Here is a 24962-nt window from a genome sequence, read left to right as displayed (position 1 = left end):
CTGAGTTTATATAAATACTCAATAGTGTTGAATAGGCAGTGGTAAGAAGGTTTAGGTGTTGTACATGGAAATCAGTTGCTTTTATTGTTATATGCACCATAAACATTAACACGTGCAGAATAAACTGCATGCCAGAGCAAAATCTCAGACACAAACAAGAGCATGGTTTAATGCATCCTAACCATACTTACCATCTACATAAATGTGGAGCAACCAAAAGTGAATCAGGCATACTATTACATAACACGTAGGATTCTTTAGTGTCGATTCTTTGTAACCAATTAAAATAAAACTAGATCATTTTCACCTGATCTATCTCTCAGTAAATGAAGATGAGCATGAGTGTGTATGCACCAAAATTCAATCAAACACAAAATTATCAAGAGATGAGAACCGCCCCCCCTACCCACCCATCAGGGTTTTGTTCCTATTGGAAGTTCTACATTTGATTTTTATCAGTTTAGGTTGATCTAAATAAAACCATAGAATTTAATCACAGTTCATTCAACAAGATTGTCAAACAGGTTACTCAATCAAACAGGAATTGATGAGTGTACGGCCAAGCCAAAGGCTCAAGGGTCTAGCACTCTAGTCTAGGGTTAATGGCAACCTATGATTTGCACCTATAGGTTAATTTCATCTGGCCTCTCCAGCAATACAATACTCCATCACTGCTTACTTTGTTTTCCAGAAAGAAACATCCAATACTCTTGGAGTTGGAGAAGTAGATGTTGCATCAGCTAAACAGCTAGACTAACAATCACGAAGATTAGCAATAAATGGCAATGACTATCTCCAATCCTCCGGCCTAGGTTTGCATTCATCTTGCACTACAAGTTATTAATGCAACTGTCGCTATAAATTTCTCTTTGCAACCCTATGAAATACACTTGAAAATGGAAAAGTTTACTACATGAATATGTTTATTGATTTTTAATGTTAAGCTTTAAAGGTAATCATTGTGCAACGTTTAATGCTTCACAGTCCCTAAAATGGTTTTGCATGCTTAAACACACAGCATTCAGCTGTTTTACTATTGCTGCTTAAGGTTTTAGAAGTCACTAGTGACATGTTGGAAGTCAGAAGTAGTATGGAGGCAGCAGGTGCACACTATGATACAAGAGCTGCTAAGGACACATATACTTTTCTGTATTACTGCATATACAGTGGATTGTGGGGTTGGGTGGGGGGTCTTCAACAGAGACACTAAGAAAGTTACAGTTATACTTAAAACTATTTATGGACCTAAATATATTACATATATATATATATATATATATATATATATATATATATATATATATATACACACACACACACACATACACATATACACACACACACCCCAACCTGCAGAATATGACGAGGATCTCAAAAATTGCAATAAGATGCTCAAGGACTGTGCAGAAGCATCTTCACAGCATCCTAAACATCCCTGAGATGTTCCCTGGATTTTGAAGGAAAGGCTAAATGTCACCTAGGAGAAGCTGATAGCAAGTATATATTTCTAATACATATCTTTTTTTATGTTTAGAATGTCTATACTCCAAAACAAATCATTTATATATTGCGTTTGTCATTTGCAACCCCTATTTATTGTACAGCGCTGCGTATTATGTTGGCGCTATATAAATACTGTTTAATAATAGGTGGTTTGCCATAGGTATGTGCAATTTGTTCATCAGACGTGTCAAAAGTTGTAATTTAGTTACATTTTCTCATGATATGGGCCAGGGCTGTCCAATTGGTGGCCTATGAGGCCTGACAGTTGTATCTTAAGTTACATTTAAAGCAGATAGGCCTTGGCTAAAACAGCATGGAGACAAATGTGGTTAAATACAGAGATGTGTGGATCTACCTGAAAAAAATAACTGTTCAGCACAAAATTGAGAGAGTCATTTAGGTTTTTACTAAGTTTTTCCCAAACTTTATATCTAAAAGGAAGCGATCAGGAAAAAGATTGGCAAACATTTCTACATTTTTGTTCTCTGATTGTTGCTTTAAAACATTACATTCATGAACTGTTGATGATAGGCACTCGTGGACTATGGAGCACCAATAAAATAAACATCACCAATCCCCATTACAACTAATCGTATTCTCTACTTTCCAGGCTGATTGCCACTAAATAGATAAATGTAGCAATCCCCATTTTTCAATAAAGAGAAATTCTGAAAAAGTGTAGATTTTTCAGCAATAAACACTTTCATAAATTTAGCTACGAGAAAACTAGGATTATTTGCAGTGTTCTCCCCAGCCCCTTTTAGCTGTGTACCACCCGGCACTTTTCAGTAACCACCCGGCTGTTTTTGGGTGGTTACTGAAGAGTGGAGTCACAATACAGAGCCACCAGACACCCACATTTTCTTCCAATCCGGCTGAAAAAAAGTTCTGGGTGGAACACAGATGTAAATATAGTATACATATAGTTGTTTTATGGCAAACATGATGATAGCTTTTATGTGTAAAGTTGCAGCAATAACATATGTTTTCTTCAGTGAAAACAGTTTGTTCAGCTCTTGGTTGCAGTTTTAACTTCCTGTATCTAAATGTAAATTTCCTGTAACATAAACCAGTTTTCACTAACAATGTAAAGAATGACACAGCTTTGCAGGCCTAACCTGACATCTGAATCTATGTGAATGTTACATTACTCATTTAGAACGCCTTCTACAGATTTTATTTTTCTAATAATAAAAGTGACAACAAAGTCAAAGTCAATACCACTACACAGTTCAAATAGGTGGCTTAATATGAACCTAAATATATACAAACACACAATATGAAATTCCTCATCCTACTGCACTGAAATGTCCAAGTTAGTTTTGTTGAATATTCTGTTGAATAAAATTACAATTGTACAATGGGCCCAGTCCAGGGAAAGACTGAAGTACACTGTCCTCAATCTCCATAAAAGCAAGTCAAGGTCTGCAATAAAAATTTTGCAGTACATTGTTAGTCTGATTTTCATTTGGATGTCTTTTTTATTCATTTTGCAACTTTGCCCAGCTCCATATAACTATGCCATGTGCACAAGGTTGTTTTAAGCTCTTCATTTCTTCCTCCCTATGGCAGCTATAAAAACCAAATCATTTCTTGCCCAGTCTCTAGATACAATCCCTGAATACCTGGCCCCCTTTCCGTTTGGCAAGCCCTTTTTTCCTATTTGCTGACCTTAGCCTAAAATTTTCCCTTCCATGGAACTACAGTGTGAAATCATTTACAGACTAATGTATGGAGATTGACCTCTGGAACCAATTTTCATTTGTGACCAAATGATCCATTGTGTTCATTTGACTGTATTCATTCATTTGCATAGTTAAATCATCAATAAAGATAACATTTCATCTCAAGGTTCTGTCTGGCTTCTTTTTAATTTTACATTACTGGATCTAAATTTAGAGCAGTGTATCTGTAAGGTAACGATCATACTGTGCCTTGGTACTCAGCAAATGACACCACTGCCAATCAAATGCTGATGTATATCTAGAAGTAAGCTGAAGACGTGAAGCCCACATACTGTGCATGCTGTGAAGCAAAACATGGTCTACAAATGGCTTTGAGTCAGTAGGTAACCTTTCAGAAATCTTTCAGTTATAGTAACAGCATATCAGAGTTTACAAAAATGCATCACAGATGCTGATGTGAAGTACATATATGTCCACAGAGCAAACAGTCTATGTGGAACTATTTGGGGGATTTTCATACAAGAATCATGTTTCTTTGATTTTTCTATTTATAATTTTTGTTATATATTCTAACAAATTATATTCCAAAAGCAATCTAATGATATAAAATCACTTAGCCTAAAGTAAGACTGTCCATGAAGGGGGAAAACAGATTCACTTTGGAAATGCTTTTTAAAATGTAAATGCCCTTGGCATGTGATGTGAGGAAGAACGAAGACAGAGCCACTGGACAGAACGTTGGGCCCCAGAAAAAAAGAGGGCTTTTCACAAGTAAACCTAAAGCAGAACTTTCACTACAAACATTCACTTAAAGCAGAATTATAAACTAAAAATAAAAAAAATTACAATTGCCTTTAATACCGCAGATTCGTCGATGGCGCTGGTCCTTCCCACAATCCTGTCCCGCGTTGTCCAATTGGAATTTCTTTCCCTTGGTTGAAAATTGTTCTTTCTGCAAGAGCCTCCTGGGATGCGTGACGTAGGTATCCGGGAGGCTCTGAGCTTCTATTAAGTCTTAATCAATCGACACCTAAAGGGGCAGCGCTGGACCCTTTTTAAAAAAATAAACAAACAACAACACTTTTACTTTATATAGAAGAGTGGTCTACCCTTCAATGTAAAATACAAATGTTGAGTTTAGGTACGCTTTAAGGGAAGTCCAGCAGATGTGTGTAAATCTGATAGATAAAACCCTTGGCTCCTACATACACATTTCAGCTTTTAACACATACGGTATTGATATAGCAGTGCATATAGTGACTGTGTGGTACAGGGACAGACATTCACAAAGTCAAAAGCTATTTTTGTACATCATATCATATGGCCGCCTTATACAGATAAAAGACTCCTCTATAAATGCCATTAGAATTATGTTCACTATGTAGCCAAAGACCGGATTGTTAACACTAAAATACCCCACATAAATATGAATTCTCTCTTAAAGTGACCTGATCAGGATTTAAATATGGGACTGCTACAGATAGCTTGCCTTTGCATTTGAGTGCCAGGGCTTTTACTCATACCTACCTAGCCACTGACCTAAATCAAACCTGTGCTTCTCAGGTGTCCCAATAAATGCATAGGCATATTCTGGGTCTGTGGACTGCCAGATTTCTACCTCTACAGGTTCCCTTTAAATGGCCAGGTCATGAATAGCTTCTAGAGAATTGATCTACTCCAGAGCCAACACTTAAATAACAAGTTCTTGTGAAGTCTGCAAGTCTGACATTACTGCACCATCGTGCCTTTACATTTTGCCTTTCTTGGGTCATTTCTCCCCTTTCATCAACATAGTAATGAAAAACTTTCCATTTCATAACCTATTTAGGCACAATGATGTCGTCACTGGGTCTCTGTGCTTCTTTTATGCAATGTAGACATATCTTGGCTGCTAAGAGGGGCTGAACATAGCTTCCTGAAGACAGCACACTACCCATGGTACTGCCCATATCTGTGATGCTAAGCCTCCATGACTGAAGACTGAAATGTGTTCGATGACAGGGTCAGTAAGGCTGGAGTGGAAAGGGCTAGAAGATGTAAAATGTCTCCTGCCAGACAATAATGCAGGCTCTGACTCGCTGCAGTTTCAGAATAAGAGAGAAAAGCTTGTATGACTATGCAAGACTGAATGCAAAACTGGAATTCTGGTTTAAGGAAAAAATAGTTAAAAAATAGTTATAACTGAGCTAAATAACCCATTGATAACCATAGCAGTTCAGGAGTGAAATTTCAATAGAGATATATATATATATATATATATATATATATATATATATATATATATATATATATATATATATATATAGTTATCAGAGTATTTACCATTTCTGTGTGATAGTATTTGGAAAGATGGATTCATACATACATGCTTTGCAATGCAACATAATGGTTGGGTGTTGCTACTTCTCATCCTGAAGGAGGTCAATGAGCTTGATGACCCATTAAAAAAAATTAAAAAGCCTATGTAGCCAATATGTCAACAGTCTGGAAGGGGCCCTTCCACCTTAAACATCCTAAGGTCCCTTAAGAAGCCACCCAGGCCAGTTACACTCAACTTCACAACATTTCCTCACCATTCCATTCTTCTGAGTATGGGGAGCATAAATCCTCTGCAAAGCAGTGCTTGGTTTTAGCAGCCAATCTCCAGGCTTGAGCATTGCCACATGATGGACGGGGTGATGGTCTGACCTGCAAGCACCAACATTTGGAATTGTGGGAAGCGGTCGCAGGGAAGGAGAATAGAGCTGGGTTAGTGGCAGTGGTGGGTGGGAAACTAGAGATCTTTTCACTTTGACGTGACTGGGCAGAATCACAAGGTCTTCAACAGATGTTGGGATAAGACATCAATCACATAGGAAATGCAATATAATAATTAGATATTCCATAAAAGGGAGGATCTCTTAAAGCAGTAAGATAAATAAAGTCAATGCAGAGCTCCCTCCAGTGGCCAATCTACACATGTTAAATATTGCCCTGCTTTAAAAATATGAATTGTGAGAAAAGTTCCTTCTAGATAGACAAAGCAATAGTAATTCTGTACGTACTTACAACACATAACTACTTTACCCTAAATAAATATATACATCTCATTAGGCACTTTGAAAGTACCAACTCTAGGAGTTTCACCTGGAATTCTTTTTTAAAATATAAACTCAGACAGCTGTCCAAGAATACTTGGGAGTGGTCTGATAAACCCAAAGCATACACCCTGTCTTTGCCCTTACAGTAATTACACAAACACTTGCTTCCTGCAACTGCATTTAATTACCAGCTAGGCTGGCAACATTCACAGGATGTCTGTATTTTAAGACTTTTGTGAAGTTTCTGCTTTAAACCGCTGACACCAGCATTTGACAGGTGTTCTTATTTCAGCGATGTGAGTAGAAAGCATCTGCGGCTGCCAACAAAATGAAGCCAAGATTAAACACTGAACCATGTGAACATCTGGAGATGCCCCACAAACAAAAGGATAGATGTCTGAAAATGTGAGGTTTCAGTGTGCATTTCATTTTTAATCTCTTTAGCTAAATACACACAAAGTGTAGATCTATCATGCAAAATATTGTCATTGTTTTCTTCTTGAGTGGTTTCCATTGATGCAAACTTCAGCTAAATCTGGAACAAAATGAAATTACCCAACAATGTGCATCTGGATGGGTAGACAGTCATCCAGCTGGCTGACGGCGTGGTAATGTAGTGCGTGCTGTGTCTTGTGTATCTGCTTAGAAAAAAGGAAATGTTATGGACCTTTAAAGATGAACTGAACTCTGGATAATGCGCTGAAAAAAAGAGGCAATGACCTACAAGTCCAATTTTGTCTATAGAGTCCCTCATTATGGATGAAGCATGCCTTGTACTTTAAGGTCATTAAGGCAAGGGGAGAAGGGTTTTGCATCTTCATATCAAAGCCTCCAGCAAGTCATCATTACTCCAGCAAAGCATCGCAAAGTCTCACACAGCAAATATACAGACATCCCTCTGATGTAGTTTCCAGGGAAACAGCACACGTCTGTCATGTACATGCAGGTTGTGCCTCCTATACGATATGGGAAAACTAAAAGGACATTTTGTCTTTGGAAAGGAAAGTAAATGAAGTATTTAACAGACTAGACTGCTCCTGTCTACCAAAGAAAAGTCTCATTTTTACTACTGCAACAGCTTGTAAAACTTGTGACATCTCCAAAGTACAGAGCTTCCATGTACAGCAATACATTGGAGCAACCCCACATATATATTTATTTATTTATTAACAGGACTAATGAGCTAGTTATAAAATGCAGAAGCTTCAAACTGCAACTGGAAAAAAATAAGTTTAAAATGTAAAAAGGTGTATGCAAATTTTAAAGTTAACTTCCCATTTTTTTTTTCTTTAAGGGCAAGGTCCTCATGGCAGCCAACCATTCTTTTGACACCAACCTTCCTCACACCCCTCTTTTGACCCCCAATGAAAGCCCCCCAAAGTTGACAAAGAGCTAATGGCCATCCCCTTCAATAAATCATTAAATGGACCCTTGGCCCACAACTTCTCATTTAGTATTTGGCAGATGACAATTTCCTGTATGCTTTCTCCATGGCAGATGTGGTTATCTCTCATGAGGAAGCAGTAACTGTACCCAATTTATTGTGAGAGTTCCCCCCACAATCAGTTGGATAACTTACTTTGTAATGGATATGCTAATAGGGAGGATAATATCAATGGATGGCAGAATGCATAGCAGAATACTGCTCAATGCAATGTCAATAAATAATGTGCAGAAACTATGTTTATGAAATACTGGGATATTTTCCCGAGTGGTAATAGCTAGAATCTATCAATGCACTACGAAAATGGAAAAAGATAAGGGATTTAATAACAGCCAGAAAAACAGGACCCTAATTAGAAATTCCAGTTCTATATTCAGAACACAGAAATTGAACAACAACTTGAATCAAGTCACAAAAACAGTCAATAAGCAGATGTCTATTTTGCATATTCTAAGAAATCACAAGAAAATAAAAAAAAGAAAGTGATCATCGCTGTTATTTTCAAAGATACATAAAAGGCTGAAATACAAGAACACATTTTTCAATGCCACTAAATCAAAATATTAGAAATACCTAGCAGTACAAAAATGAACTTCTGTACCTTTTTATTCTAAGATTTTTACAACTACGCACTGTAAACTTTAAGACACACCTCCTCATGTTGATAACTGATATCTACTGTAATGGAAGGGTGTGCAAACCAGTGTGGCATCTATGGTTTTTTCAACTTTTGGTGTCTCATGCTCATACCCAACTGACCTGTCCACCAGCTGAATTAGGGGAAATGAGATGTAATGCAGTGTGTAAGCACATTTGAAACAGAGAATTCCCTCCTGCACTTTGTTTCTATACACAGTTTTTATTTACTTAGCCTGATTGAACAAGGCAAATTCTGATAGCAATTTATGGTCTGCTTGGGGTTTTAAGAAGGGTTCCCCAACCACCGGACAGTCCTGACCCAGGCCCCAGCAGGCTTTGCTGTGACAGGAAGGATCTGAGTCCTCTCTGCTGTCATTTTGTTTAGCCAATCATGGAAGACAGCTGGTCCATGAAAATATTATTTTGCTATGAAGGCAGTAGTGCAAAAAATGTTGGGGACCATTTGTTTATTCACCCCTAAAAGGTTCCTCTAGATTTATGGACATTTGAGGCCTCTCGACTATACAGTTTTGCATCAGGAACGCTCCCACAAATGTTCTGCACACTTTATCCAGGAAAAGTATAAAGAATATTTTCCCTGCCTAAACAGACAAGTGCTTTAAGCCTATTCCTCATTTGCTTCCACAACTAAGCAAGACATGAACCATACCAGATGACATTTTCATTGGAAACAAAATGGGAAGGGGGGGCAATAGCTGCTACATCTGACGTAAAACATTCTTTCTCCAAGAACTTATCAACATTTTAGCTTCTCGCCATGTTATATTTAGGTGCATAGTGTAATCAGTCAATACAGCCATCAGACAACTTCCACCGCCAGAGTGAAAACAAACAGGCAGACAAAATGCCTTCTGATTACAAAGCCTCATTATCTCGCAGGATGAAGCTGTTGTCTTTTATCCAATGCATTGCTGTATGACCACACTAAGCAGAACACATTCAAGAACTTGGGTTGCTGTGATCAAGGTCAGAGTAACCCTGGAACAATAAATTATCAGAAAGCACATCACAAACTACAGAAGTCCTACAGCCATATTAATTTAGGGTCCATCACAATCAATCCATGAGTAGTACAAGTGGATACAAATATTATATAGCAATAAAGGTACAGATATAACCATTGTATAGACTCACTGTTGTGTCTGGAAACAAATTTAATTAGGTTACCATGGTATGAGGAACTAAATGACACATGAAGAAAATGGTTTACCACCAGAACAAAAGCTGGCCAAGGAGAAAGTCAAAGTATGGCCACGTACAGTGATCTCCTCGGCCTCTTCAAGCCTGGTGCACCATACGGCAAACCCAATTTTTAGTATCCACCTGGCTGGTTTTGTGTGGTTACAGGAAGTTGGGTCACAATACAGGGGCTCCCACCCACCTACAGCTTTTTTCCACCCAGCTTTAAAAAAAAAAATTGTGGGGAGAACACTGCGGTATATCAGATTATAAAACAAAATTACTACAGTTTAGGAATTAGTAAAGTTTAAAGTCCAACTACACGTTATTTTCTTAGGTTTAGAATGTGGTGGTATAGAATAGAACCTCCATTGAGCCTTTATTCTGACCTGTGACTTCAGAGGAGAATTTTCCATATACTTTATTTAGTTTAAAAAATGATAGAAACTAAATTATGAGGGGCAAAAATGAACAGCCAATTTACCTGATGTATTAAAGCTCTCCAAAACTGGAAAAGATAGACTATCATGGGAAAACCTTGGTGATCCAGCAAACCTGGAATGAAAACAATTGCAAACTAATAGCAAATTATTAAGAAATCCATTTCAGAATTATTGGATAATTCATTAGCCATAGTCTATCTTCTCCAGTACTAGAGAGCTTTAATAAATCAACATCAATGCATTTGTGTTCAGGTCTGATATTTCCCATCACTCGAACATCATCATCATCATCAAGGTAGGAATGTATGTGAAAGTCCCAGAATCAACTCAGATTGTAAAAAAAAAATTTAAAAAATTAAAAAAAAATTAAACACTTTTCTCCAAAAACCTTAAAACCTTAGGAGTTCAGGACATTCTCAAAAATCAGTCTCAGAAAACTCTCAGATTAACCAGTTTCCAGCTAACAAATTTTCAGTATCAAAATGATAAAGAGTAGGAAAGTTACATGAACGGCCAAACACTAACGTTTACCAATGTGGTAGACAAGTAAAAGGTAGATGAACTCAAAAACATGGAAAGCTTACAGACTTTGGTTACACTTCTTAACACTTGCAGGTTTAAAAGGTTTGAAAAGATCATCTTTTACTGCCTTTCAATAAAGTCTTTTTTTGTAGAATAAAAGCAAAAGGACTCCCATGTGAACTTCTGACATACCAAACTGTAGCAGTTACAGAGAGTAGACCTCTAACACCTCTAAAGTAAAGCAGTCCAAAGAGGAAATAAAACTGCCATTGTGGACTTCAACAAACAAACAAAATATTATTATTTTAATAAATAATCATTGTTCCCAATAATTCCAAGCTTTGGCTTACCAATCTGAAAGTCAAAAAGTCAGAAAGAAACGTTACATGCATGTGTGTTTTAATGGTAATGAAAGGAAAACAGTAAAGGAAAGGCTTCCTTCAAGTAGCTATGTTGACAGGTTTAATTAGGTTGCACGTGGTTTGGCTCTCACCATTAGTATTTAAAACACGGTGTGTAACTTCCCACAAAATGATTATCACTGAAAAAAAGGAAGTGAAAAAAAAAAGTTATCTATAGAATTTTATTGCTAAGAACATGTTAATGCCAAGGAATATATAGGAATAGTACAATCGGAACAGTAAGCTAAGCAAACAAATCATTACAAGCAGATAACAAAACAGTGATGCATCCTAGATGTGTAAAGTGCTACCTTCCAAAAAGGAAGGAAAAACATTCATTTCCCTTAGGAATGCAGCATAGAAACAGATGAGTTTGGTAGTCCCTGGTTGCTGTTGTCAGGTCCTTGGACAATGGAAGCAACAAAAGAAACATTGTAACAGATATGAGTCACATAGTTAGCATCATATCATTTGCAAACAACAAAAACAAATAACCTTCTAATGCCAAGACACCGGACAGTGTGATATGCAGACAGGAAGCATTGCTTAAACATGACCCGTTTATTCTAGCTCTACTTAAAGCGTTACCAAAACGTAACATTTTCATTTTACATAAAAGGGTAAACCAACCCTTTCCATCTTGATCGCCTAGGGAGAATGGAAGTGCAGAGCCTCCGGGGATACCTACGTCACGCATCCTGTGAGGCTCTGGGTGGTCCTTTTGCGTATGCCCTAATCTCGGACATGTGCGCAAGGGGCATTTTTTTTCTATTAAGGGAAGTGCAGTGAGATCTGCTTTCTTTTTTTCCCCCCTTTTACAGTTGGCTACATCACCCAATTTTGCGCCTGCACAGTGCAAGATGGGGAGAGGAGCCAAGAAGACTGGAAGGAAGAGAAGAATGTGGCAGTGCCCAGCAATGACAAGGAGGAATTCCCTGACGACGCGGGACTGGTTTGCGGGAAGGACCAGCGCCATCGAGGGACCTCCGGGAATAAAGTGTCATTTTTTGTTTTCAGTTCAGTTCCGCTTAAGGGTCCCTACTACAGAAATGAAGAAGGGTGATCACAATTATCCATGTGTCCCTCACATTTAAAACCGGAGCAGAGCTTCAACATATGCTGCTGGTTTCATCATCAAATCTGTATGTATACTAACCAAACTGGTTCTGTCCACTCAGTTTAAAATCATTATACTGAGGAAAACCCAAAGCTTAAATACATGAAATAAGGAAGTACAGAAGGGTTTCCTGGGCACACCTGGAACAGTGACCAAATCCATGGAGTAAAAAAAGTGAATGTCAGAAAGACTGCTTTATAAATAGAAACTCTAGCATACAAGTTTTATTCCACATATGCGTGAGACTCAGGTGCAGACAGGTAATAATCTAGTCCTCCCAAATACAATGAACTATTGTTCATCCGACATAACTGTGACTGATCAAGCCTGTATTCAATCTAAAGCAATGAGAGGGAACCCCCATCTACTCTACAGCCAATATACTACACTATAATTAAGCTATTTGTGTACACCTCTAAGCTTTAATTTGTGTGCATAATCAACCAGAAAAGTTTTTTTTTTCAACAAGCTAAATGTTACAATAAAACAGTCCATTTATTGCAATTTTCCATGCTAAATTTAGCAAAGCTCTGTCTGCAAATGTTTCTGTGCACACAAGGATTTGTTTATGATCTCCGTAGTGATGGGTTCAGTCAGGTTGAAGAAGCGTTTGCAAAAGCATTGACTGGTACTGCACGTGGTAAAGTCATAAACCTTCCAACCACCAAAATTTTATTTTTACTTTAAGTACATGTTCTATATTTATAATTTTATAGTTCAATAACTCAACCCTTTATAAGGTTTGTTTTAGAAGTTTACCAGGACGGCATGGCTATTGATTAATATGGAAACAGACCAGTTACCAGTGACTGCTGCAGACACCCAGAAGCAGGCAATTGAAAGAAATATGCCATTAGGAAAACTTGAAGGTACTTGGTGAATAGCCTATTTATCCTGACACTGCAGAAATTTAAGAAGTGTCTACAATGCAGAGAAACTTGCATGTCCAGGCACTGTTTAAAGGAGATCATGTAAAGCAGGGGTCAGCAAACTTTTTTGGCTACTAGGCCATTTCAGGAGGTCAAAAAGACGCACTAGGCCGGACGCTCTCTCGAGTCCCGCGCTGATGGCTCGGCCCCCACCAGAAACGCCCCTGAAAGTAAATCCCTCTCCTCCGCAATGCATACGGAGGAGAGGGAATGTCCCCTAACCCTGGTGGTAGACGTGTTAACGCTGGCCACGGTAAATAGGGCAGGGAGGCATAACAAGGTGGCTCAAGAGCCGCATGCGGCTCCAGAGCTGGGGGTTGGCGACCCCTGCTGGCCGGGATTAGACCAGATCGACCAGGGGGGACGTTAAGCCAGAACAGGTTACTGGCTAGGCCGTCCCCTGATGTAAAGGGTCAGTGAGTGATCAACCACACCACCATCCAGAAACAGCGTCAAAGTGGTCTGAAGATTCCAGTTATATCAGAACATCTGTAGGTTATTTACTGGGCTTTAACCTTCAGATAACTAACCACTGATCTTATGGGTTATAGATTGTACTTTGAAACTTGTTAGAACTTTTGAAAAGAGAAGGAATAAATATTTTTATTATCATGGTTTTTCAGTTTCTTTCCCAAATTTCTTGGCATATTTTAAAGCTTATTCTACAGTGTTAGAGTAATCTGGAGCAAAGCAATGCGAGTTGATAAGGCCATACTGACATCTCTGCCCTATGTTACTTAGGCCAACGAGGTTGCACTGTGGTTACCACATCCTCATCCCACTAAACTGCTGCCTCAAGGGGTCAGGCTACATGTAGCTTCTTCCAGCATCAGCCCTTCTTTATAAACCTCCTTGTGGTTGTCAGTCAGGATCACTTATCACAACCTGCCCACTCTCCCATTGCAGGCTCAGATCTGTGATGGGAGAGTGGGCGTGATTATGCCATCATGACATCAAATTCAGTGGCATCATAATGGCATAACTCCACCCACTCTCCCATCAGTCTGGCCCCTCTGTCAAATTTTATATCAGATTGTGGCCCCTGACTGAAAAAGGGATACCTACGTCACGCATCCCAGGAGGCTCTTGGTTGCTCCTTCTGTGCATGCCCAAGCATCTCGGGCATGCGCAGAAGGAGCAATTTCATTAATAGGGAAAAAAATTGCCGATCTGCACAGTGCGAGATCACGTGACATAGGAAGAACACAGAAGAAAATGGCGGCACTCCCTCGGAGCCAGGCCGAAGATGGATACCGGGACGACTCGGGACCCGATGGAAGAAACCTCCTGATAGACAGACTGATCTGCGGGATTGAAGGCAAGTGTGATTTTATTGTTTTGAGTTTACTTCTGCTTTAGGCAAAAACTGTTGAATGTTGCTCAACAACCAATTTGATTTAAAGAGATGTAAATTTAGATTTTTTTTTTAAATTTAAAAAAAAACAAAAACTGTACTTACTTAATCAGCGTACAGGCCCCCAATGGTTTTTACCATTTCTGGCTGAACACTAGAGGGCAGAAGATCGTCTGCAAAGTCAGCTTTCTGCCTATAGGAAAACTACATTTCCCATGGTTCCTTGCATAGAGTATCATGGAAGTGGGAGTTTACACTTGTAGTCTCATGGCCACAGAACAATGGAGTGGCTACAAATAAAGACATTCTGAACAAAGAATTGGAGCCATAAATATTTGCAGTTCACGACAAAGGATGTGAAGGATTTATAGAGAATAATTGAACAAATTTTAATAACAGGAGGAAAGATTATATTATTAAAACATACCATAAAAAATAGTTTTTTGACTTTAATGACATGTTAAACTTTTCTTATCCATTAGTAATGATTTCAATAGTAAAAAAAAAAAAAAAAAGTTTAAAAAACTTGCAATCATTTTCTCCAAATCTCTTAGCAGGTTTTTTATTGATGACATTAAAAGTACTTTAGACATTTCTACAAACTCCTCCTGAAACAAATTTAACATGAAAAACTGAATGTCATCAGCATTTCTGATGAGCTATTTCTGTGCTTGGTGATCTCCCAAGGGAAATACTTCTCTGAAAGTCCAGCAATTCTCAAGGGATGCTACCATAAATAAAACAAAAGTTATTCCACATAAAATCTCCAATCCTATGTGACTCTGTAAAGTACCCTCACAGAAGGAGGGAAAAGTTTCTATTGCTCCAGTGGACTTAAAAAGAAGCAGCACAGTGATCAGTTACACGTAGGCAGGAGAAATCAGGCCAACGGGCAGCCCCTTGATCTACAGGTCTGAGACTTCCTCTTTTTCATGTTCAGTAAGGGATTTACTTGATCTTTAGGAAACTAATCCCCATATACAAAGAGACTCAAAGCAAAAGGTGGGTCAGCAATCTAACAGACAGCAAACTCAGAGTTCCCAGCCATCCTGCATACTTCAAAGCCACAAGTTAAGCACTGATTAGGTAATACAGACGATCTCTCCCCACTGATCCTGAGGGATCTGTACATTTTGCCTGTATGTTGCTTTTTCATAAATCAGAAGATTAAATTGAGCTTCATATGGATCAGACAGGTTTTTTACATTGGTATTTATTAAGGCATTGATAGCAGGGGGGCAGTACCACACTTATGCCATTGTATGGGTTAGATCCTAAATCTAGTACACATGAGCAGATTTGTTCCCAACTGTCTGCCCAACTGACTGGTCCAGTCGATTTTCAGGTCCCAAAATCTGGGACATGCTATTAAATTATTCCACCTTAACAATAATTGTTCTTCATCAATTTATTTTTCACTCATTCTTTCACTTTTCAATGTGTGAATTTTTGAGCCCTAATAAAAAATCTGCCAAACAGGTAAGTGGTCAGTGTGGACAACTTCTTCTAAAAACGCCTCCTGACTTTCTGGCTTTAATTCTAAAGCTACGTACACACGGCAGATTTTTATCGCCCGATAATCAGCATCGGCCAATTATCGGGCGAAATTCTGCCGTGTGTACAGTCGGTGTCGTCCATCGTCCGGACAACCGACCTGCCGGATCCACGGACGATGGACGACAGCCGATCGTAATGAAAGTGAAGGGGAGAGCGCGCAGCAGGGTGCCGCACCGTCGCTCGCCCCCCTCCCCTCTCCATAGAGCATGAACGGTGCTGCATGTACAGCATCGTTCATGCATCTTGCAGCCCCTTGTCGTTGGAAAGGATTGTGAAAGATCCTTTCCAACGACAAAAATTGGAAGTGTGTACGCAGCTTAAGAGTCACTAACCCAGACCAAGTGCGCAGATAAGGAAATCTGACTTGACAAAAACTTTCCTGATCTGTGTAATTGCTTTTGATAAAAGACTCAAAGTAACTTAGCCACAGGTTCAGCATCTCCATGCAGGGATTGGCCAGCTTTGAGAAAAAAACCACACATTAGGAGTACGGGTGAAGTAGATGAAGCACGAGCCGTAGTACTATTGCCATTGATAGGAAAACCTGAAATCAGCATGTAAAATGTGAGACATAACTGGACTACAGATTTTGCTCACTCTGTCATATTAAAGAGGACATATTCACTAGAATTCACCAGGAGGTAAAAGGTTTTTGGCAAGGGAAGCATGAAAAGTCTCTTTTGCCAATACTTTCTCCTGGCTCCTAGTGGCATTTTTGTTTTGACCTACACTGCGTGGTGCATGCAGCATAGTATGTACAAAAGTACTAAAGTATACTTTATATAAAAAAAATGTCACAACATACATTGCAATACACACACATTATGCTGCATACACTCTATGCCAGGGGTGCCCACACTTTTTTTTCTTGCGAGCTATTTTTAAAATGACCAAGTCAAAATGATCAACCAACAATAAAAACTTAGGCTTAACCTCTGTGCCCAGTGGAGTTTATTTTAAAAGGCAGGGCTCCGCGATCTCCTCACGTTGCCTTTGCGATCTACCGGTAGATCGCAATCCACCTGTTGCCCCCCCCCCCCCTGCTCTATGCTGTGTATGCTGATGTGCCAGATACTGTACACTACATGTTCAGGATCGCTGGAATCACACGTTTGCTGGTCAATGAGAAGAATGTCGCTCCTATGGATAGCCCAAAAGATCATTGGAATCAGGGAAACTGAGCTGAGAGGCACAATTTGTCCATAGTTGAAGGAGCCCCAAGCAACCTCTAGGATTTCAAAGAACCCCAGTTGGGAAACCCTGCCCTGGACTCATATGCTGCACTGCACATTGTATGCTCCTCACGGGGCAGCTTACATACCTCTGAACTCTGTACTATAAAAATATGACACCCAGTAATTTTGGAATTCAGTTCAGTTCCTGGAATGGGTACACTTTTGGTGGTCTGACCCAGGCACAAATATAGCCAGTAAGTTTTTCTCTTCCCCTGGAACTAGGCAATCCAGGGTAAGTGAGACCCTCATACCACTGCCCTTTCCCACCCCTATAATAGGTCAAGCCTGGGATAGCTGCCATTTCATTGTGAGAGCTGATCACACTGCCAGGCCAAAAAAGTCCCAAAGACTGTGTGGGCAGTGTTATGACCCGGGGTTGCTTCAAATGGTCAGGTCTAGGAACTACAATGTTATGCACCCCCCAAAATGTGGTCATGTAACTCCCTGAATGACAAGGTTGTTCCACCAATGTATTATTTCTTCTCTGATGGCACCGCATATTCCAAGATGGCAATGCCAGAACTCATGGGACTTAAAATTGTGAAGGAGTGGTTCAAGAAGCATGGGATATCATTTTCACACAGCCCACCACAAAGTCCAAACTTCAATTCCAATAAGAATCTCTAAGATGTGCTGGAGAAGACTTTACACAGCAATCCCACTTTTCCCACTTTTAGTACAAGATCCTAGAGAAAAATGAACGCAACTCCGGACAGAAATAACCATTGTGACATTAAATTATTAATATTATTAAACAGGATTTACATAGCGCCAACATATTATGCAGCGCTGTACATTAAACAGGGAATAGGATTGTCAAAACAATACCATGTTGGATTATTTATTTTCACCAAGCAGTAAAACATTGTGGTAAACTAACAAGTAGTAAAATAAAAAGCAAAACTCCAAGAGAACTAAAACCCCAGAGACCACTTATCATACAAATACTGCCTTGGCTAGACGTCATTCCTGCCCACCCTGCAGATTCACCATTGGCTGATAATGACACCCCTATCAGTGATTGGTCCAATCAGAGCCCAGCACCGGGAGAGGCTGCCAGTCCTAGCTGAAGTCTATCCAATGAGATAGAGATGAGAGATCCATCCAATGTGTATTGTTTAATGTCCTCAGACACGCTTAGCAGAATATTAGAATCCCCACACAAGAATCACAATGTATTTTTTCATAGCCCAGTTGATCTTTCCATTTTCCTAAAACAAATGTCACTGTACACACAGGTAATCCTTCTAATGCATTTTAAAAGTCAGTAACAATATCTTAAAATGCCCAACAAACACTGTAATCCCAATCCACATCCGATGATCCTACTTAACGTCTTTGTGACCTTATTTTAGACAGAAAAAATTGTCCTGTAGGTTAACCAAAGGGCAAAGGTAATCACCTAAGCTCACGTCATGTAGGTCGGCACAACCCAGATCTATGTGCTTCTCTACATGGCAGTGGTTACATTACCGCTGAATGCCCAGCAGATAGAGAGAACATCAGTTCTGTTATCACAATGGATCGATAAATGTCATTATCAATGCAGTGCGAGTGCCGGATACTGATCTGTCTCATATATTGTACGGAGAACTAAAAGCCAGCCAGGGAGAGGGAAAAGCTGAACAAGAAACCAATCAACAGTACAGGCGGCATCCTGATAGGAGGAGAGAGAAGAGTGACTAAAGCTGCATACACACGTGCAATTATTGTTGTAGGAAAGGATCTTTCACCATCCTTTCCAATGACTAAGCACTGCACAATGCATGAACAAGCTGTACATACAACCGTATTCTGCTCTATGGAGAGCGATCGTAATGGAAGGGGGAGAGCACACAGCAGGGTGCCGCTCTGTCATTCTCCCCCTTCACTTCTATTACGGTTGTTTGTCGTCCACCGTCCGTGGATCTGCCAGGACGGTCGCTTGGACGATGGATGACGGGCGCTGTACACACGTCAGATTCTCGTCTGATATCCGCCCTGAGCCGATTATCGGGTGAGAACCATTGGACGTGTGTACGTAGCTTAAGGTGAGTTAATCAGTGTGCTGCTTCTCCTTTCACAGGATGGGACAAGGCACAGGTGACACCCGGTAAGAATGCCATCGGCTTCACAGAATCAGAATCACAGCACTCATCATCCACCTAGTTCACCCTGTTTTGTTATAAGGGACAAATATGAAGTGGGGTAACATGGCATGGGGGGGTCTAACCTCAGTTCAGCCAATCACTGCACAGGACATACCAGGGGCTCCCACTGCTCACAATAGAAGGTGGGGTGCCAACATTTGTTTTTTTTAATCACACTGTAGTATGAGGGGGGGTCACATGCTGTAATATTTGGGGGTGACACCATGGGGAGGGTCATACTTTGTAGTATAGGGGGTCACAAACATTAATAATTTGGGAGGTGACACCACACAGGGGGTCACACATTATAGAGGAGGGGGCCTTCTTTGTAGTATGGGGGGGCAGTAGACAGGGGGTGGGTCACATGCTGTAATATTTGGGAGGTGACACCACACAGGGATGGCACTTCCGTCTGGCAGATGATGGGGTAATCCCATGTGCTCCCCACTCCTCCGGCCGGCCATGTGGCAGAGTTTAGTGGCCCCTTCTCCCGGGGTATCCCCGCATCCTCCCCACCATCACACTGCCCCAGCCGGGGTACCAGTCCTGGGACATCCGTGCCACAATGGGAGGACCGGGGATTTACGTGGCAGCCGCCTGCCATAGCCGCTGTGTATGCTGCCTGCCCAGCCTAGGAAGTCATGAGGTGAGCCCGGAATAGAGAACTTTACAGCTGTGCCCGGTGTCACCGGACTGATCACATCTGGAGGCCGGGTCACACATTGCATACCGTGGTCAGCAGAGGTCTCATCTGTTCCCCGACACGATCCTCGTCCATGATCGGAGCAGATCTGGGGTGCTGATCGCAGCAGGTGTCCACGTGTACCCCTCGATCGGCCGCCCCGGTCACAATGAGCCTAGCATCCGATCTCCGGTCACACACGGCCCGGTTCTTTATCGGAAAAGAGAGCCGTGTCGTTGGCTGGCCCCGCCCCTCTTCCCCTCCCCCTCCTGTGAAGCTCTCTTTCTTTTTGCATGGCCTCTTCTATCTCTTTCATTGGCCGGGCCCTCCCCCTCACTGTCTGCCTCCCATCCCCCTCCGTGCTTTGTGCTCGGTCCCTCCAGCACCGGGCTGGGGATGCTCGGGCTCTGTGGGTAGTGAGCAGGGGGCAGTGAGTTTAGGCTCTGGGGGTAGTGTGGAGAGGGCTCAGGCTCTGGGGGCAGTGAGTTTAGGCTCTGGGGGCAGTGAGTTTAGGCTCTGGGAGTAGTGTGGAGAGGGCTCAGGCTCTGGGGGCAGTGAGTTTAGGCTCTGAGGGTAGTGTGGAGAGGGCTCAGGCTCTGGGGGTAGTGTGGAGAGGGCTCAGGCTCTGGGGGCAGTGAGTTTAGGCTCTGGGGGTAGTGTGGAGAGGGCTCAGGCTCTGAGGGTAGTGTGGAGAGGGCTCAGGCTCTGGAAGTGACAGGGAAGGGATTGATCTCTTAGTGATGTCTCATTGTGTGTGATGGCTGCTCAGCCCCTCCACCTTTCCCTCAGCTATTTCTGTATGGGGGAGCATGTGACCTTGTGACCACAATACAATGCCCCCTAGTGGCCAATAGTTACTGCCCCCATGGCAATAAGGGGTATTTATATGGCAATACCATTTGGGAAGAGAGGTAGTCAGCACAAGAGAAGTGAATACAAAGTTCTCAGGGGCCTATGGCAGCTATTCCCAACCCTTCTGACCGCAGACCTGTGTCATCCAAGAAAGGTTTTCCACACCCTGGGTTCCATGAAAAAAAATTCCCAAAACCAGTTCAGGATGGGGGGAGGGGTAACATGTCCACCCTCCTCAGCTGCAGCCCTCCCTGTGACAGAATCTGAGTCCTCCTTCCTGTCTTTTCTATTGGCCAATCACATAACCTGGCTCCTCTCACCTGACACGTCCTTCAGCCAAACACACAAGCCAACTTAGGTGATTGGCTAAATGATATGACAGGAAAGAGTACTCACATTCTTCCTGAAGCCCACAGCTGGGAAGGATGATTGCGGCCTAGTACAGCACAGCCTGGTACCAGTTCCCAGGGAACCCTTTTCTATGGTGCCTGCTATGGTTGGAGTAGTTTCTATTGGGACTACAATTGCTATGTAGACACCAATACAGTCTGTCAGTGCTACCTACCTCCGGTCAAAACTACCTGCTGGGGTTCAAAACAAGGACTTAAAGGAGTTGGACTTGGGAATTTAAAGTTTATTTTACCCACACACCCCATTCTGTACTCTGGGGGGGAGGGGGAGGATATGTAAGGGGCAGCCGCTCTGCTCTTTTCCATAGGACCGCACGGCCATTCTTCCCATTCGTTCATCCATCAATGTGTCATGGCGGAATAATGAACATTGTCAGAGGATATCAGATTCTGCTACTTATGCACTTTTTAAGGTAAGATTCTTTGGTATGACTAAAGGTAATGCATGAAATGATATAAAAGCATGGGCTCCTAAAGCGGTCCTATCATGACATTTTTAACATTTAATAAAAGTCCTTGGCGGTAAAGAGTGAATGGGATACCAACAACCACCAGGGATATTTGCATCACATATTCCAGGAAGCTGATACTGAGATCAGACATGTGTCATCAGGGGCTGTAATATAAAAAAAAGTGTTCAATCTCATGCATGCTCGGTGTGAGTTCCGGTGACGTGAAGAAGAAGCTAGAAGATTGAGAGAAGAAATAGAGAAGATGGCAGCACCCACTATTCTGTCCAGTACCAGGAAGAAGAGAGAAACTAAGACAGCATGGGACTCGTTGCACATTCATTCAAACTGAGCTTAGGGTATAGGTCCAGAATGCAGCAGAACTAAAGTTCTGCTTTGAAATCCAGTGATCAGGAAAGTCCAAATTGCAGAAAGGGAGAGGTGATGACCCCTCTGCAATATAACATCCTCACCAGCCTGATCACGGTCTTCAGCTGTCAAAAAATAAATGCCAGGGTACACATCCTGGCTTTTTCTCCAGCTGCCAGGACTGAATGAACTCCTCCAAGAGTTACATCATCTCAGATCAGCCAACCAAGATGCCTGAAGATCCATCTCCAGGAAGATTGGGGGAAGATGGCAGCGCCAATTGCAGAGAGAGGACAGAAGATCAAAACACACAGAAGAGAAGAAGAGGATGATGCTCACAACAGAATGGGGACAGAGAGTGCATTATGATCAGGCAGGTGGGGTTATTTTATTCAACAAGGGACATAATCTGTCCTTTCTGTAATAAAGGACCTGCCTGGTTGCAATTATTTTACTTTTTGGGTTAAGTTCCACTTTAATGATCCCCCAATGCACCTTGGACCTTCTCCATGACAGTTGTCCCTCAAATTCCCATAGAATTGAGGAAGGTCACAAATGAATGTCAACAGAGGAGGGGGCTGTTGTGGGCAGCTCATTGACACCCCAGCAGAGTATTCTGGGATTTGTAGTATTAGCGGTGAATGCACGGCGGGCAAGCACTAGTAAACATTTAATAATTATAACGTAATTATAACACGGGCCAGATTTGGCCAGCAGGCCTGAGTTTGACACCCCTGATGTAGACTATACTGACTTCATTGTGTTCTTGTCATACTTGAATAAAAATATAAAAAAACACGTATCTACCCTTTCACTGTAACCAGAAAGATAATGAATTTAATGAACAAATAATGAATTTGGCTGGTTGTTGTTGGCAAGAATACGGTAAGAACAGAACTTGTGTACCTTAGCAGAGAATTGCTGGCAAATAAATCCATTCAAAAACATCATTTTTATTTGGTGTACAATAACATTATTAGACAATCCATATACATTGATAAAAGCATAAGACCCAAACAAAAGGCCTCAGACATCACACATTTAATAAAATAAGACACTATCAAACATTTCACTAAGTCCCGACGCGTTTCACGGATACAACCACTTCTTCAGGGGATTTTTGATAGTAGGATAAAATATGCAAGTACAAATATCCAGAGACCAAATTAGTAACCAAGTCTAACTATGCCCAAATATGTCCTAAAGCAGTGGTCGCCAACCTTTCGGACCTCATGCACCACCGCATTCAGCAAACTCGGACTGCGCATGTGTGGGGAGCCATGTTTCACTCAAAGGGGAGGAAACTTCCTCCAGAGTGATGTCATGATGCCAAAACCCACCCACTCTCCCATTGCAGGCTCAGACCCGCTAGCTAAATTCTGGGGGGGGGGAAAGTAGCGCAGGGCTGTAGACGCCAAAAAGTTGTATCCACAGCCCTGTGCTACCGTCCCCCCAGGATGTTTAGCAAGCAGGTCCGAGCCTGCGATGGGAGAGTGGGTCTATATGGGGGACAGAGCCCCAGACCACCAGTTGGCGACCGCTGTACTAAAGCATAGTGTCATGGGGGATGCTAGGTTACTGTCAACGGGAAAGATGGTACTTCCAGAGTCAAATGACCATCACATTTAGATGAACATATTCCTTCTAGACATTTATTAGCTCAATGGAATTCAAACAATACACTGCTGACCCACAAGTCTTAATACGGTAAAGACACATTTTTGTAGCCATGATGAACCAGCAGTGTACTCACTTTTTAGAAATGACAGAATGTATTCTATATGCCTGGCATCATAATAAAAGTTTTGTAGGGTGCCGGGTATATTTATTGTGTGCCTTGGCTAACTGCTTCCTGGAATTTTACCAACCCTGCTGAACTGTGTTTTCCATCAATTTTCATGACTGCTAAACAAGGCTCAGTTTTAACAGATTGTAAATTAGCACATCTTGCTTGATGCTGAAAGGGATCGGCTGCATGCATTGGTAATTGCTATCTACAGAAGAAATTAATTTGTAGTAGAATTTATTAAAAACAGAAAGCCACAATTAATCACATGATATAATTATAATCAGGACTCTCTATGACCATGTTACTAATATTCACGCATTGAGCCATGGCTCCCAGCACCAGTGTCTTACATTCCTAAAGTACTTTGTTCTCTGTATTTGCGGCTGCATGAGATGAATAGGTATGAACCAGGCAACAAAGGCATGTTCTTCTTCCTCATGTGGAATTTTCACAAATTGGAATTCACTTTTGTTTATCATAAAGCATTAGTTTTAGCTATCAGACTGCTACTATTATTGCATCAGGAAAGAGCACTTTTTTTCCAGCTTTATAGGGATCCCTATGTAAACTTTTTTCAGTGTGCGCCATAGACTTCCCTCAGAATTTAAAGGGAATGTCATAATACAACTGGTCAAGATCAAAACATTTTACATTCCCATGATAGAAATGTAGAAGCTACCATTCATCCTCAGTCAGTGCTTTGGAGCCGTCATCATTATGCTTCTTTGTTTTGTCATAACTGGCCTGGAACATGTGCATATAAGGTATTACTGAAAGTCCATACCTTCAAAAGTCAACAGGGATGACCGGTTCCCTTTAAAAGGAATTTATAGTTTCTACTATTCTATTATAGATAAACAAGGGAAGGAGATAATCTCAGAATAAATCAGCGTGTGCATTTTTTCCTGTATATAGTTTGTATTTAGGGCAGCACAGTGGCTCAGTGGTTAGCACTTTAGCCTTTGCAGTGGTAGGTCCCAGGTTGGAGTCTCAGTCAGGACACTATCTGCATGGAGTTTGCAGGTTCTCCTCGTGTTTGCATGGGTTTCCTCCCACATTCCAAAAAGATGCAGTTAGGTTAATTGGCTTCCCCCCAAAAATTGAATTTAGACTGTAATAAAGACATATGACTATGGTAGGGACATTAGATTGTGAGCTTCTTTGAGAGTCAGC

General features: G+C 41.1%; 1 protein-coding gene across 1 annotated transcript in view; it reads right to left on the bottom strand.

Moving 5' to 3' along the window:
- Positions 1-20199, bottom strand: part of SLC4A7 (solute carrier family 4 member 7) — a 90322-nt gene extending 70123 nt beyond the window's left edge. The window contains 1 exon segment of the mRNA XM_072413379.1: positions 19969-20199. Coding sequence (XP_072269480.1) covers positions 19969-20016 — 48 coding nt within the window. The 5' untranslated portion in view covers positions 20017-20199.
- Positions 20200-24962: the final 4763 nt, after the last annotated feature.

The sequence above is a fragment of the Pyxicephalus adspersus genome, chromosome 5, assembly GCF_032062135.1.
Source record: "Pyxicephalus adspersus chromosome 5, UCB_Pads_2.0, whole genome shotgun sequence".
In the NCBI taxonomy this organism is placed as follows: domain Eukaryota; kingdom Metazoa; phylum Chordata; class Amphibia; order Anura; family Pyxicephalidae; genus Pyxicephalus; species Pyxicephalus adspersus.
This window is presented reverse-complemented; position numbering and strand designations above follow the sequence as displayed.